The 16,914-nt window shown below is 50.0% G+C and overlaps 1 protein-coding gene across 8 annotated transcripts in view; it reads left to right on the top strand.

The window, feature by feature from the left end:
• Positions 1–16,064: 16,064 nt before the first annotated feature.
• CBFA2T2 (CBFA2/RUNX1 partner transcriptional co-repressor 2) overlaps positions 16,065–16,914 on the top strand; it is a 163,406-nt gene continuing 162,556 nt past the window's right edge. For all 8 annotated transcript variants that reach the window (XR_013399790.1, XR_013399792.1, XR_013399791.1 and 5 more), the window contains exon 1: positions 16,065–16,240. Coding sequence is in view for 5 of the 8 variants with exons in the window: in XM_028828320.2 (XP_028684153.1) it covers positions 16,207–16,240 (34 nt within the window). In the remaining 3 variants the exon portion in view is untranslated. The remainder of the gene's footprint in view (positions 16,241–16,914) is intronic.

Below are 16,914 nucleotides of genomic sequence, written 5' to 3' on the forward strand. Positions count from 1 at the left end.
CCTGGGTCTCCGACACCAGCTGGTCAGCCCCACCCCCACCCCAACACCCCCTCCTCCCAGGTCCCTCCCTGTCACTCAGCCTCTGCCCCCATCCGCCCACAGCCCAGAAAGATTCAGGGTGTGACCAGAGGATCTGAGCTTTTGTCCCCCAAATCGGAGGCCGATTTGCATCTTTTAGCAATTTGCACACCCCATTCATTTGTATAGAGCTAGACTGCCACAAAGCCAGCCTGGTCCTTGGGGCTTATTTATTTGAGTGGGGTTATAAAATGGGATTTTGGGTGTTCCCTTTCAGCCTTCAGCACTTCCTCATTCTGGGACTTTGCTCAGTGGTGTCACCACACTGTTCGTCGTCTGTAAAATGGAGGCAACACTTTCCTATACAATGGTTGCGAGGAGTGAGATGTGTGTGATGTGCCTGGAATAAAGTGGGTGTTCAACAAACAAGAGCTGTTATTATCTAAACATCCTCCGGAGTTAACTGTTAAAACCTGTGCTGGCCAGGCGCAGTGGCTCAGGCCTGTAACCCTAGCATTTAGGGAGGCCGAGGTGGGCGGATGATGGGGTCAGGAGTTCGAGATCAGCCTGGCCAACATAGTGAAACCCCATCTCTACTAAAAATACAAAATTTGGCCAATTTTGGTGGCTGACACCTATAATCCCAGAACTTTGGAAGGGTGAGGCGGGTGGATCACGAGGTCAGGAGTTCGAGACCAGCCTGTCCAATACAGTGAAACTCCATCTCTACTAATGAGGGAAGAGAGAGACCCTCTCATATTGTTTTAAATTGTTTTGTACTCAGAAAAGGAAAGAAAAGTGAAATTAAAGGCAGGTAGCTCGGCGCCTAGGAACCAGACCTGAAACCAGGCCTGGGCCTGCCTGACCTAAGCCTAGTAGTTAAAATTCGACCCCTGACTTAGCAACTCTTGTTATCTATAGATTCTAGGTATGGAAGGACATTGTGAAACCTCCCGTTCTGTTCTGTTTCACTCTGACCACCGGTGCTTACAGCCCCTGTCATGTACCCCCTGGCTTGCTCAATCCATCATGACCCTCTCACGCAGACCCCCTTACAGTTGTGAGCCCTTAAAAGGGACAGAAGTTGAGCACCTGATGAGCTCATATTTTAAGGCGCTAGCCTGCTGATGCTCCCAAGTGATTAAAGCCACTCCTTTCACTGTCTCAGTGTTTGAGGGGTTTTGTCTGCAGCTCGTCCTGCTACACTAAAAATATAAAAAATTAGTCGGACGTGGTGGCGGGCGCCTGTAATTCCAGCTACTTGGGAGGCTGAGGCAGGAGAATCGCTTGAACCTGGGAGGCAGAGGTTGCAGTGAGCTGAGATTGTGCCATTGCGCTCCAGTCTGGGCGACAAGAGTGAAACTCGGTCTCAAATAAAAGAAAACCAAACAAACGGCCGGGCGCGGTGGCTCACGCCTGTAATCCCAGCACTTTGGGAGGCCGAGACGGGTGGATCACGAGGTCAGGAGATCGAGACCATCCTGGCTAACACGGTGAAACCCCGTCTCTACTAAAAATACAAAAAACTAGCCGGGCGAGGTGGCGGGCGCCTATAGTCCCAGCTACTCGGGAGGCTGAGGCAGGAGAATGGCGTGAACCCGGGAGGCGGAGCTTGCAGTGAGCTGAGATCCGGCCACCGCACTCCAGCCTGGGTGACAGAGCGAGACTCCGTCTCAAAAAAAAAAAAAAAAAAAAGAAAACCAAACAAACAAAAGTTAGCCGGGCATGGTAGCATGAGCCTGTAGTCCCAGCTACTAGGGAGGCTGAGGCAGAAGAATTGTTCGTACCCGGGAGGCGGAGGTTGTGGTGAGCCGAGATCAAGCCACTACACTCCCGCCTGGTCTACAGAGTGAAATAAAATAAATAAAATAAAATGAAACGTGCTGTCCATTGGGTGGCCACTAGGCTATTTAAATTTCAATTAATTAAAATTAAATACAATTGGTACTTTAGTTCCTCAGCTGCATCAGCCAAATTTGAAATGCTTGACAACCACATGCGGTGGCCATCCTACTGAGCTGCACAGATCACTGCAGAATGTTCTCTGGGATAGTGCTGATTCAAACCCTCTAATTCTCCAGTTTTTCTCCCTTTTTAGAATAGGGCTGTCTTCTCTGCAGCCTTTCTTCCCCTCGCCCCCGACAAGGCCCATCGAGGCACAGTAATCCCCTTGTATCCTCCGGGCATAGATTCCAAAACCCCCAGTGGGTGGCTGAAACTGCAGATAGTTCCTAACCCTAGCTAGTTTGTACTTGGAATGACCTTGGTGCGAAGGTGTTCTTTTGTTCTCTGCAAGGCCTGCACCTGGGATGGAGGGTGGAGAACAGGTGTGGAGCTGTGCCCTGGGGCACCGAGGGGATAGGCTCAATTGTTGGTGTTGTAAAGCAAACAACTGCACCCAACTCTGTCCCAGGCGCCAGCAGGAGCCTCCACCTGCGGAGGTGGACGAGGGAAGGAAGCCCCGGGGAATTGTGGGCCCTGTCCCCACCACCTCCCAGAGGCAGTTTAAGATCATATAACAAGTCTGGGCCTGGAATGAACAGTTTCCAGCACAGCTGACACCTGGGGCAGGTGCTCCAGATGGGAGGCCCAGAGTGCAGGGGGAGGAAAGGCTTGGCAACCTCACAAAGGCCAAGGCTCAGCTGCGCCAGAGGCTGTGGAAGGTGCGAATAAATCACATTCAGATTATTTCAGCCTATACACATTCCACATCCACTGTGGCCCCAACACCACCAGCAGGAAAAAGCAAGAATGGAGAAACACCAATCCTATCTATGACCTCATGTAGACATCCCAAAGTTAACACCCCCAGACCTGAGCTTTTGCCCTTGGCATGTGTTTGGTCATTCCACAGCTGTCACCACCTCAGCGTGTGACTGCTCCATCCTTTCAGCTGCTCAGGCCCAGAACTTTGGAGTCATCCTTCATCCTGCTCTTTTCCATACCCCACAAACAAGCCATCAGCAAACTCCACCATCTCCACCTTCGAACTGAACACACCTCCAACCCCTACTCACCATCTCCACTGCCACTACCCTGTTCCAAGCCACCATGGTCTCCCCCCAGAATCACCCAGTGGTTTTCCGCCGTTGCCTCCCCTTGCATACCCTTCTCTCTGGAGGGATGATCATGTCGCTCTTTTGCTTAAAACCATCTAGAGGCTCCGAAATTTGTAGAGAACAAAGTCAAATTCCTGGCAGAGCACAGTGGCTCAAGCCTGTAAACCCAGCACTTTGGGAAGCTGAGATAGAAGTATTGCTTGAGCCCAGGAGTTCTAGACCAGCCTGGGCAACACAACAAGACCCTGTCTCTACAAAAAATTTTAGCCGGGTATGGTGGCGCACACCTGTAATCCCAGCACTTTGAGAGGCCAAGGCGGGTGGATCACAAGGACAGGAGTTCAAGACCAGCCTGGCCAAAATAGTGAAACCCTGTCTCTACTAAAAATACAAAAATTAGCTGGGCATGGTGGCGGGCGCCTGTAGTCTCAGCTACTCAGGAGGCTGAGGCAGGAGAATCACTTGAATCCAGGAGGTGGAGGTTGTGGTGAGCCGAGATCACACCACTGCACTCCAGGCTGGGCAACACAGCGAGACTCTGTCTCAGAAAAAAAATAAAATTTTTTTTTAATTAGCCAGGTGTGGTGGCGTGTGTCTGTGGTCTCAGCTACTCAGGAGGTTGAGATGGGAGGATCACTTGAGCCCAGGAAGTCAAAGCTGCAGTGAGCCATGATGGTTCCACTGCATTATAGCCTGAGTGACAGAGTGAGACCCAGTCTCAAATAAATACATTAAATTAAATTAGAAATAAAAAATAAAGCCAGATTCCTTACTATGGCCTACCAGGCCCCATGTTATCTGGCCACAGTCCCCTTTCTCAGTCTCTGCTGTATCCTGATGTCCTTTCTGTGCAGCTATCTTTCTGCCTCTGGGCCTCTGTTCCTGCTACCCTCACTCAGCCTGGTGGCTCTCTTACCTTCTCCAGGTTTCAAGAGTTTAATTAATACCTCCTTAGAGAACACTCTCTCTGCTTCCTTATATAAAATAGTACTTGGCTGGGTGCGGTGGCTCACACCTGTAATCCCAGAACTTTGGGAGGCCAAGGCAGGCGGCTTACTTGAGGTCAGGAGTTCGAGACCAGCCAGGCCAACATGGCAAAACCCTGTCTCTACTAAAAATACAAAGTTAGCCAGACATGGTGGCACATGCCTATAATGCCAGCTACTCAGGAGGCTGAGGCAGGAGAATCACTTGAACCAGGGAGGCCAAGGTTGCAGTCAGCTGAGATCGTGCCACTGCACTCCAGCCTGGGTGACACAGTGAGACTCTGTCTCAAAAAAAAAAGAACTTGGGTTGCCCCTCTTGCCTTTCTCCTGCCTTGTTTTTCCTTGGAGTACCTAGCACAGTGTATACTGACTATGCTCATTGTCAGTTCATGGTCACGGTCCCCTCACAGAATGCCTCCTCCGTGGGGTGGGAATTTAGTCTGTCTTGTGCACAGTTGTAGCCCTGGTGCTCAGGACAGTGCCTGGCACATGGTATGTGTTTGGTGATGGAGGGAAGGACGCACAAGCTCTGTGCCTGGTGACATGCACAGCACCTAATGCGGTTTTCTCACCCACTACCCACAGCCCCTAAGGCAGGTGCTGTTCTTACAGATGGGGAAATGCCACACAGAGACTAAGATTTACCACAACTTAGTAACAGACCTATTCAAAGTGTGTCTCTTGCACCATTCCCCCATAGACAGTCAGACTTGATAGCCAGGTTGCTGTTTGAGACCAAATTCTGAGGGCCCCTAGGGATTCCTATGCATAGGAATGAGATCTGGGACCTTCTGCTCTAAGGGTGGGCAACTCTGAATAGGTAAGTCTTTAACATTCTCAAAGAAGGCTTCAAATCTCTAGATTTCTCCTCTCTTTTAGCCTGTCTAGGGACATTTGTTTAGAGGAAAAATTTAAAAAGCAAATCAGAGTCCTCCAGGGCATTCATGAAACCTTGTATATGCCTTCCTTGGCCTCAGGCTTAAACATCCCTTCCCTGGTCTCCAAGATTGCAGCCTGCAGCCCTGCCCACTGCCTAGAGGTCTCTCTGTCCCTCCAGCCTGAACAACTTGGACAAGGGGTGGGATGGAGGGAATGAAAAGCTCTGCCAGCATGGAAGGTAAAGGAGAGGTGATGGGGCCAGGCTCGGTAGCTCACGCCTGTAATCCCAGCACTTTGGGAGGCCAAGGCGGGTGGGTCACCTGAGGCCAGAAGTTCGAGACCAATCTGACCAACATGGTGAAACTTTGTCTCTACTAAAAATACAAAACTTAGCCGGGTGTGGTGGCAGGCGCCTGTAATCTCAGCTACTCGGGAGGCTGAGGAAGGAGAATCATTTGAACCCGGGAGGTGGAGGTTGCAGTGAGTTGAGATGGTGCCCCATTGCACTCCAGTAGCCTGGGCAACAAGAGTAGAACTCTGTCTCAAAAAAAAAAAGAAAAAAAAAAAAGAGGTGAGGGAAGCAATAGGCTGGGGCCAAACAATGTAGAACTTTGTAGATCATGGTGGGCATTGAGGAGTCTTTAAGGACATTGAAGAGTCTTGGAGGTATCGTTTGTTTAACTTCTATTTACTTTATTTATTTATTTATGATGGAGTCTCGCTCTATTGCCAGGCTGGAGTGCAGTGGCCCGATCTCGGCTCACTGCAACTTCCGCCTCCTGGGTTCAAGCAATCCTCCCGCCTCAGCCTCCCAAGTAGCTGGGATAACAACCGTTTGCCACCATACCTGGCTAATTTTGTATTTTTAGTGGAGATGGGGTTTCACTGCATTGGCCTGCATTGGCCAGGCTAGTCTTGAGCTCCTGACCCCAAGCGATCTGCCTGTCTCGGCCTCCTAAAGTGCTGGGATTACAGGTGTGAGCCACCGCGGCCAGCTTTTTTGTTTTTGTTTTTGAGACAGAGTCCGCTCTGTTGCCCAGGCTGGAGTGCAGTGGCACAAACTTGGCTCACTGCAACATTTGCCTCCCGGGTTCAAGCGACTCTCCTGCCTCAGTCTCCTGAGTAGCTGGGACTACAGCACGCCTGGCTAATTTTTGTATTTTTAGTAGAGACGAGGTTTCACCATGTTGGCCAATCTGGTCTCAACTCCTGACCTCAAGTGAACTGCCCGCCTCAGCCACCCAAAGTGCTGGGATTACAGGCGCGAGCCACTGCATCAGGCCTAGAATAGTTTTTTTTTTTTTTTTTTTTTGAGACGGAGTCTCACGCTGTTGCCCAGGCTGGAGTGCAGTGGCGCGATCTCGGCTCACTGCAAGCTCCGCCTCCTGGGTTCACGCCATTCTCCTGCCTCAGCCTCCTGAGTAGCTAGGACTACAGGCGCCCGCCACCGCGCCCGGCTAATTTTTTGTATTTTTAGTAGAGACGGGGTTTCACTGTGGTCTCGATCTCCTGACCTTGTGATCCGCCCGCCTCGGCCTCCCAAAGTGCTGGGATTACAGGCTTGAGCCACCGCGCCCGGCCTTAGAATAGTTTTTTAAAAGGCAGGATGCAGGCCAGGCACAGTGGCTCGTTGCTGTAATCCCAACACTCTGGGAGGCTAAGGCGGGTAGATCACTTGAGGTCACGAGTTCGAGACCAGCCAGGCCAATGTGGTGAAACCCACATCTCTACTAAAAATACAAAAATTAACTGGGTGTGCTGGCACATGCCTGTAATCCCAGGCTGCTCAGGAGGCGAAGGTTGCAGTGATCCTAGATCATGCCATTGCTCTCCATCCTGGGCAACAGGTAAGAGTCCGTCTCAAAATAAATAAATAAATAAAAATTTTTTTTTAAAAAAAGGCAGGATGCAGAAATGTGCTAATAGTGCGATCTCAATTATGTAAATAGGTCCATGAATAGAAAAAAGTTGGGAATACTATACAGTAAAATGGTGACAATTTCTTTCTTTTTTCTTTTTACTTTTTGAGACAGTCTTGCTCTATTGTTCGGGCTGAAGTGTAGTGGCACAATCACTGCTCATTGCAGCTGGCCAGTGGGGTTTTGCTATGTTGCCCGGACTGGTCTTGAACTCCTGGCCTCAAGTGATCCTCCCATCTCGGCCTCACAAAGTGCTGAGATTCAGACATGAGCCACCACTCCCTTGGCCTATTTCTCAATGTTAAGAACTAAGACAATCTGGCCGGGCGCAGTGGCTCATGCCTGTAATCCCAGCACTTTGGGAGCCCGAGGTGGGCGAATCACAAGGTCAGGAGATCGAGACCATTCTGGTTAACACAGTGAAACCCCATCTCTACTAAAAATACAAAAAATTAGCCAGGCGTGGTGGTGGGCACCTGTAGCCACAGCTACTCTGGAGGCTGAGGCAGGAGAATGGCGCCACTGCACTCCAGCCTGGGCAACAGAGGGAGACTCCGTCTCAAAAAAAAAAAAAAAAAAAAAAGAAGAAGAATTAAGATAATCTGTCACGAGATTAGAGTTAAGGAAAAAAAGAATTCACTGCTTTCACTGCTTAGTCACAATCTTCTTTTTTTTTTTTTTTTTTTTTTGAGACAGAGTCTCGCTCTGTCACCCAGGCTGGAGTGCAGTGGCTGGATCTCAGCTCACTGCAAGCTCTGCCTCCTGGGTTTACGCCATTCTCCTGCCTCAGCCTCCCGAGTAGCTGGGACTACAGGCGCCCGCCACCTCGCCCGGCTAGTTTTTTGTATTTTTTAGTGGAGACGGGGTTTCACCGTGTTAGCCAGGATGGTCTCGATCTCCTGACCTCGTGATCCGCCTGTCTCGGCCTCCCAAAGTGCTGGGATTACAAGCTTGAGCCACCGCGCCTGGCCCTCACAATCTTCTTATGTAGTGTACAAATTCTTTGCCATGACTATGCTCACATTCCTCTCATAAGCACAAACAATAATTAATTTTAGTCATAGAACCAGCAGCCGAGGAACTTGTTCTTCTCTCCTTCTGGGAGTTTTGGGCTCTTCAGCCTTCTTGGGAGAAAAAGCCTTGCTTATTAGAAAAGCCCCAGCTGCTGGGCCTGGTGGCTGACACCTGTAATCCCAGCACTTTGGGAGGCCAAGGTGGGTGGATCACCTGAGGTCCAGAGTTTGAGACCAGCCTGGCCAACATGGAGAAACCCTGTCTCTACTAAAAATACAAAATTAGCCAGGTGTGGTGGCGCATGCCTGTAATCCCAGCTACTCGGGAGGGTGAGATGAGGCAGGGAAATCGCTTGAACCTGTGAGGCGGAGGTTGCCATGCATTGCACTCCAGCCTGGGCAACAAGAGTGAAACTGTGTCTCAAAAAAAAAAAAAGAAAAGAAAAGAAAAGCCCCAGCACTGTCAAATATTTTTCTGGCACACAAAGATTTTTTTTTAAAAATTTATTTATTATTATTATACTTTAAGTTGTAGGGTACATGTGCATAACGTGCAGGTTTGTTACATATGTATACTTGGGCCATGTTGCTGTGCTGCACACAAAGATATTTTTTAAAGTGCCACGGGTATTTCAGGCTTCTGTTTACCCAAGAAGGACCAACACCTCTAAGTCGCTTCCCCTCACTGACTGTCATCTGGCCTGGCCTTGTGTTTATCCTTCATTAGAGGAACGGGCATGGCCAGGGCAGATGGCAGGCAGCACACACTTCTCCCTAACGCCCATCTTTATCCTTCTCGTCACTAGTTAAAGAAAAACAGTCACTGGACTTGGACAAGAAAGAGCCAGGGCCTCAAGCATTTCCTTAGGTCTATCTAAGTCTACAAGGCTTCCAGAAGGCTGTGAAAAGAATGTCAGAATTAAATTCTATCACCTGAGTAACTTTCAGACTCAGGCTGACCTTATAATATCTCTTAACTTCCCTGGCGCTGGAAAATGGAGTTATTGCAAGGTTGAAGTCAAATTCAGTTTATAAGGTACCTAGCCCTGTCCCTTGACTTGTAAATGTTAATGGTTTGTGGCTCTGATGTGCTCCCAGGCGGCCTATCCCCCACCCCAAAACATAAACACACTCCACCATGAACTATGCAAGAATAACAACTAAATAGAAAAGGTTGGTGACTTGTGTCGAATAATTTATCGTCTCTATGTTTGAAACCACACAGAACTTGAGAAATCTCTATCTTTGAAACCAGGCCTTGTCCAGGCCCTTAGCAACAAAGTTTTATCTTCAATAACAGTAGAATGAGACCAAGTGTGGTGGCTCACGCCTATAATCCCAGCACTTTGGGAGGCCGAGGCGGGCAGATCATTTGAGTTCGAGACCAGCCTGGCCAACATGGTGAAACTCTGTCTCTACTAAAAATACAAAAAATTAGCCATGCGTAGTGGCACATGCCTGTAGTCCCAGGTACTCAGGAAGCTGAGGCAGAGGCAGGAGAATTGCTTGAACCAAGGAGGCGGAGGTTGCACTGAAGCAAGATTGTGCCACTGCACTCCAACCTGGGTGACAGAGAGAGAATCCATCTCAAAAAAAAAAAAAAAAAGTGACCAGGCATGGTGGTTCATGCTTGTAATCCTAGCACTTTGGGAGGACAAGGCAGGTGGATCACCTGAGGTCGGGAGTTCGAGACCAACCTTGTCAACATGATGAAACACTCTCCACTAAAAATACACACACACACAAAAATAGCTGGGCGTCATGGTGCATGCTTGTAATCCCAGCTACTTGGAGGCTGAGGTATGAGAATCGCTTGAACTTGGGAGGCAGAGGTTGCAGTGAGCCAAGATCGCACCACTGTACTGCACACTCCAGCCTGGGTGACAGAGCGAGACTCCATCTCAAAAAAAAAAAAAGTTTTTGAGCCAGTTTTGTGTTCCCTGGGTAACCCTAATTTGTTCATAATGTATTATCCTTTTCATATATTTTTGGATTCCATTTCCTAATATTTTCTTTGTTTCTTTTTTGTTTTGGAGATGGAGTTTAACTCTCTCTTGTTGCCCAGGCTGAGTGCAATGGCTCGATCTTGGCTCACCACAACCTCCACCTCCTGGGTTCAAGGGATTCTCCTGCCTCAGCCTCCTGAGTAGCTGGGACTACAGGCTCGTGCTACCACGCCCAGCTAATTTTTTTTTTTTTTTTGAGACGGAGTCTCGCGCTGTTGCCCAGGCTGGAGTGCAGTGGCCGGATCTCAGCTCACTGCAAGCTCCGCCTCCGGGGTTTACGCCATTCTCCTGCCTCAGCCTCCCGAGTAACTGGGATTACAGGCGCCCGCCAACTCACCCGGCTAGTTTTTTGTATTTTTTTAGTAGAGACGGGGTTTCACCGTGTTCGCCAGGATGGTCTCGATCTCCTGACCTCGTGATCCACCCGCCTCGGCCTCCCAAAGTGCTGGGATTACAGGCTTGAGCCACCGCGCCCGGCCTTTTTTTTTTTTTTTTTTTTTGAGACAAAGTCTCGCTCTTGTTCCCCAGGCTGGAGTGCAATGGCATGATCTTGGCTCATTGCAACCTCCGCCTCCTGGGCTCAAGTGATTCTCCTGTCTCAGCCCCTCGGGTAGCTGGGATTACAAGCACCTGCCACCACGTCCAGCTAATTTTTTTTTGTATCTTTAGTAGAGACGGGATTTTACCATGTTGGCCAGGCTGGTCTCCAACTCCTGACCTCAGATGATCTGCCTGTTTCTGTCTCCACCTCCCAAAGTGCTGGGATTACAGGCGTGAGCCACCTTGCCTGGCCAATTTTTGTATTTGTATTTTTATTTATTTATTTATTTATTTATTATTATTATTTTTTTTTGAGGTGGAGTCTCGCTCTGTCGCCCAGGCTGGAGTGCAGTGGCGCGATCTCGGCTCACTGCAAGCTCCGCCTCCCGGGTTCCCGCCATTCTCCTGCCTCAGCCTCCCCAGTAGCTGGGACTACAGGCGCCGCCACCGCGCCCGGCTAATTTTTTTGTATTTTTAGTGGAGACGGGGTTTCATTGTGTTAGCCAGGATGGTCTCGATCTCCTGACCTCGTGATCCGCCCGTCTTGGCCTCCCAAAGTGCTGGGATTACAGGCTTGAGCCTATTTATTTATTTTTGAGACAGAGTCTCACTCTGTCACCTGGCTGGAGTGTCATGGCGCGATCTCGGCTCACTGCAAGCTCCACCTCCTGAGTTCAAGCACTTCTCCTGCCTCAGCCTCCCCAGTAGCTGGGATTACAGGCATGTGCCACTACACCTGGCTAATTATGTATTTTTAGTAGAGACGGGGTGTCACCATGTTGTCTAGGCTGGTCTCAAACTCCTGACCTCAAGTGATCCACCTGCCTTGGCCTCCCAAATTGTTGGGATTATAGGCATAAGCCACCACACCCGGCCTGTAGTTTTCTTGTAGTATCTTTTGTAGTATTTTCTTGTGTGTTTTTTGGTATTAGGCTAATGCTGACCTAACAAAATGAGTTGGAAATGTTTCTCTCTATTTTCTGGAAGAGATTATGTAGAATTGGTATTACATCTTCTTAAATATTTGGTAAAATTAGCAAGTAAGGAGTCCATTTTTGGAAGATTTTTTTTTTTTTTTTTTTTTTTTTGAGACGGAGTCTCACGCTGTTGCCCAGGCTGGAGTGCAGTGGCGCGATCTCGGCTCACTGCAAGCTCCGCCTCCCGGGTTCCCGCCATTCTCCTGCCTCAGCCTCCTGAGTAGCTGGGACTACAGGCGCCCGCCACCGCGCCCGGCTAATTTTTTGTATTTTTAGTAGAGACGGGGTTTCACTGTGGTCTCGATCTCCTGACCTTGTGATCCGCCCGCCTCAGCCTCCCAAAGTGCTGGGATTACAGGCTTGAGCCACCGCGCCCGGCCGGAAGATTTTTAACTACAATTTTTTTTGAGACAGGGTCTCACTCTGTCACCCTGGCTGGAGTGTAGTGACATGATCACCGCTTACTTCAGCCTCAACCTCCTGGGCTTCAGTGACCCTCCCACCTCAGCCTCCCAAGTAGCTGGGACTAAAGGGATGCAGCACTATGAATGGCAAATGTTTGTATTTTTTGTAGAGCTGGAGTTTTGCCATGTTACCCAGGCTGGTCTTGAACTCCTGGGCTCAAGCAATCCACCTGCCTAGGCCTCCCAAAATGCTGGGATTACAGGTGTGAGCTGCCATGCTTGGCCTAACCATAAATGTAATTTTTTTTTTGAGACAGAGTCTTGCTCTGTTGCCTAGGCTGGAGTGCAGTGATGTGATCTCGGCTCACTGCAGTCTTGACCCCTCAGGTTCAAGTGATTTTCCCACCTCAACCTACTAAGTAGCTAGGACCATGGTCTTGCGCCAGCATGCCTGCTAACACTTAAAATTTAGTTTTTGTAGAAACAGGGTCTCATTATGTTGCCCAGTCTGATCTTGAATTCCTAGGTTTAAGGAATTCTCCCACCTTGGCCTCCTAAAGTGCTGAGATTACAGGTATGAACCACCATACCTGGCCTAATTTTCTTAATATATAAGGGATATTCAGATGATCAGCTTATTAAGTGAGCTTTAGTAGTTTGTATCTTTCAAGGAAATTATTGATTTTATCTAAAATGTCAAACTTGAGGGCATAAAATTGTTCATAATAGTTCTTTTTTTTTTTTTTTTTTTTTGAAATGGAGTCTCACTCTGTCACCCAGGCTGGAGTGCACAATCTCAGCTCACTGCAACCTCTGCCTCCCGGGTTCAAGAGATTCTCATTCTTCAGCCTCCTGAGTAGCTGGGATTACAGGTGCGTACCACCACACCTGGCTAATTTTTGTACTTTTTGTAGAGACAAGGTTTCATCATATTGGCCAGGCTGGTCTCAAATTCCTGAACTCATGATCAGCCCGCCTCAGCCTCCCAAAGTGCTGGGATTACCGGCGTGAGCCACTGGGACTAGTCTTTCTTACTTGAATCTTAAAAAGTTTGAAGGCTGGGTGTGGTAGCTCATGCTTACAATCCTAGAACTTTGAGAGGCTCAGGCTGGAGGATTGCTTGAGCTCTGGAGTTCAAGACCAGCCTGGTTAATATAAAGAGACGCCACCTCTACTAAAAATAATAAGAATATGAGCCGGACGCAGTGGCTCACGCCTGTAATCCCAGCACTTTGGGAGGCCGAGGCGGGCGGATCACGAGGTCAAGCGATCAAGACTATTCTAGCTAACATGGTGAAACCCCATCTCTACTAAAAATACAAAAAAAATTAGCCGGGCGTGGTGGCGGGCACCTGTAGTTCCAGCTACTCGGGAGGCTGAGGCAGGAGAATGGCGTGAACTCGGAAGGCGGAACTTGCAGTGAGCTGAGATCGTGCCACTGCACTCCAGCCTGGGAGACAGAGCGAGACTCCACCTCAAAAAAAAAATTAATAAGAATAAGAATAAGAATAATTAGCTGGTCAGGGCTGGACGCCATGGTTCACAACTGTAATCCCAGTACTTTGGGAGGCCGAGGCAGGCAGATCACCTGAGGTCAGGGGTTTGAAACCAGCCTGGCCAACATGGCAAAACCTCGTCTCTACTAAAAATACAAAATTAGGCTGGGCGGAGGCCGGGTGCGGTGCTTAAGCCTGTAATCCCAGCACTTTGGGAGGCCGAGGTGGGAGGATCACTTGAGGTCAGGAGTTTGAGACCTGAGTTCGAGACCTGCCTGGCACATATGGTGAAACCCCGTCTCTACTAAAAATACAAAAATTAGCCGGGCGTGGTGGCAGTGCCGCCTGTAATCCCAGCTACTCAGGAGGCTGAGGCAGGAGAATCTCTTGAACCCAGGAGGCGAAGGTTACAGAGAGCCAAGATCACACCACTGCACTCTAGCCTGGGCAACAAGAGCAAAACTACGTCTCAAAAAAAAAGAAAAAAAAAAAACTAGCCGGTCAGGCGCGGTGGCTCACATCTGTGATCCCAACACTTTGGTAGGCCGAGGCAGGAGGATCACCTGAGGTCAGAAGTTCAAGACCAGCACAGCCTGGCCAACATAGTGAAACCCATCTCTATGAAAAATACAACAATTAGCTGGTGTGGTGGCAGGCGTCTGTAATCCCAGCTACTGGGGAGGCTGAGGTAGGAGAATTTATTGAACCCAGGAGTTCAAGGTTCAAGGAGGCAGAGGTTGCAGTGAGCCGAGATCGCTCCATTGTACTCCAGCCTCACCGACACAGCGAGACTCTGTCTCAAAAAAAAAAAAAAAAAATTAGCCAACTGTGGTGGCGTTTGTCTGTAGTCCCAGCTACTCAGGAGGCTAAGGTTGGGAAGATTGCTTGAGGCCAGGAATTTGAGGCTACATTGAGCTGTGATCACTACACTGCACTCCAATTGTTTTTTTTTTTGAGGCAAGGTCTCACTCTGTTGCCTAGTGTGGAGTCCAGTGGCATGATCTCAGCTCACTGCAACCTCTGCCTCCTGGGTTCAAGTAATCTTCCCTGCCTCATCTTCCTGAGTAGCTGGGAGTACAGGTGCTTGCCACCACGCCTGGCTTAATTTTTGTATTTTTTAGTACAGACAGGGTTTTGTCATGTTTGCCAGACTGGTCTTGAACTCCTGACCTCAGGTGATCCACCCGCCGTGGCCTCCCAAAGTGCTGGGATTATAGGCACACACCACCATGTCTGGGTAATTTTTTTTGTATTTTTTTGTAGAGACAGGGTGTCACCATGTTGTCCAGGCTGGTCTTGAACTCCTGACCTCAGGTGATCCACCCACCTCCGCCTCCCAAAGTGCTGGGATTACAGGTGTGAGTCACTGGGCCTGGCCAACAAAAGAGTATTTAACAGATATTTATGGGGTACCAACTCTGTCGCAGACACTGGAGATAGAATAGTGAACAAACAACAAAAAATTTTATGAAATTTGAGGTCCGTAGAAGCAGACAGACAGCAATCCAAGAATGAGGGAAGTAAATGCAAAATGGCAAATGGGAGATATACCATTAAGAGAAAGTACATGATTTTACAGACTGATTATGTAAATCCCCTTCCTCTAATTCTCCTTTGAACCAGTTTTTTCATCTCATTGGTTCCCTTCTTAACTAATAAGTAAAATCATTGATATGTGTTTATTCTACTTTGCATAAGAACCTCGTGTTTTTTTAAACTGTTTGAAAAATAATAATAATAATTTATTTTTGAGACAGAGTCTCGCTCTTTCGCTAGGCTGGAGTGTAGTGGCATAGATCTCGACTTACCACAACCTCTGTCTCCCGGTTCAAGCGATTCTCCTGCCTCAGCCGCCGGAGTAGCTGGGACTAAAGGCACGCGCCACCACGCCCAGCTAATTTTTTTTTTTTTTTTTTAGTAGAGACGGGGTTTCACCTTATCGGCCATACTGGTCTTCAAACTCCTAACCTCGTGATCCTCCCAAAGTGCTAAGATTACAGGCTTGAGCCACCGCGCCCGGCCCTAATTTTTGTATTTTTAGTAGAGACAGCGTTTGGCCAGGCTAGTCTTGAAGTTCTGACCTCAGGTAATCCACCCTTCTCGGCCTCCCAAAGTGTTAGGATTATAGGCCTGAGCCACCGTGCCCGGCCTATTTTTTATTTTTATTTATTTATTTATTTTAATAGAGACGCTAGTCTCAAATTCCCGAGCTCAAGTGATTCTCCTTTCTTAGCCTCCCAAAATGCTAGGATAACAGGCGTGGGCCACCGCGCCCGGCCAACAGTTATTAATATTATGATGATGAAATTTTAGGCACTTAGAACACTTTAGGCCAAAAACACTTTGGCTCTCTCAAAGGCATGCGCAAAAGCCATCAGGCCTGTACCTGGAGAACTCAGGTGAGACGTTGCCACTCATTGTAATCCCTCCCTCTAGGACTCCGCCCCCGAGCCTGGGCCGCTACCCTGCCCACACCGAGAAGCCTGGAGCTAGAAAGTGGGCCGTGCGCGTGACGGGCGCGCGTGACGCCGAGGGGGCAGGTCTGAGAAGCAGGCTGCGTCGGGATTCGGCGGTCGGTTCCCGCGGAAGGGGCGGGTCAGGTTAGGGGGCGGGGCTTAATGGGAGCTGGTCTTAGGGCCGGGCTTCCGCGTGCGTTGGCCTGGCGGCGAGAGCGCGCGGCGGGGGCGTGCCCGGCGGGCGGGGCGGGGCCAGTCGGGGGCGGGGCGGCGCGCGGCCTAACGGCGGCGGCGGCGGCGACAGCAGCGGTGGTAGTGTCTGGTTAGCTCGGCGGCTGCAGATCTCGCGGCGACGCCTGCGAGGGACCCCGGCCGCGGGTCGAGGCGGGCGGTGCCTGCAAGGGACCCGTGTCGCGGGTCGAGGCGGGCGGCGCGCGGTGGCGGCACTCGGCGATGGTAGGCGTCCCTGGAGCGGCCGCCTTCCAGCGTAAGTGGGGCGTGAATGCGGGCGGCCGAGGGGGGCGTGTGAGGGCCTGCGGCTCCAGAAGCGCGGTGATTCCGAGTGCCTCGGGCGCGAGGCGGGGAGTGGAAACTGAGGCCTGAAGCGGGGCGGCGGATCCAAGGTCATGCAGCGGGGCGGGCCTTCTCGGGCTCCTGAGGCCACCCCGTCGCTTCCTGCGCCGCCCGAAGAGCTCGGGGTTCACGGTGTGAGGGAAACTGGGGCCCTCGGCCTCGGAGCCTAGGCCGGGCCGGCGTCCATGGGACTTGCCTGCAGACCAGAATCATTTTGTTCTCCCGGCGCTGGGGCCGCGAAGTCCGGCTCTTGAGGGAAATACTACACCCGCCCGATGTTGAGGGTTGGAGTAGACGAGAATGGCCCCTCAGAGGGCCTGTTTGAGCGCAGGCTCAGGGGTTGGCTGCCTGGGTTTACATCCAGGCTTCCCCATTTACAGGTAGTAGTGACCTTGGCTCTCTCTCCCAGTGCCTCAGTTCCCCCATCTGCAAAATGGGAGTGTGGAGCGGGTTCCCTCCCTCCCCCAGGGTTCTTGGGTTTCGTGAGGCCAGTAAAACGCTTGACACCGACCCTGGCGCACGCACAATTGTGAAAACTGTCATTATTGTAATCATCTTTTATTAATCTGATCCAGTGTGCACCGCACT

This window comes from Macaca mulatta, chromosome 10, assembly GCF_049350105.2.
Source record: "Macaca mulatta isolate MMU2019108-1 chromosome 10, T2T-MMU8v2.0, whole genome shotgun sequence".
Classification (NCBI taxonomy): Eukaryota; Metazoa; Chordata; class Mammalia; order Primates; family Cercopithecidae; genus Macaca; species Macaca mulatta.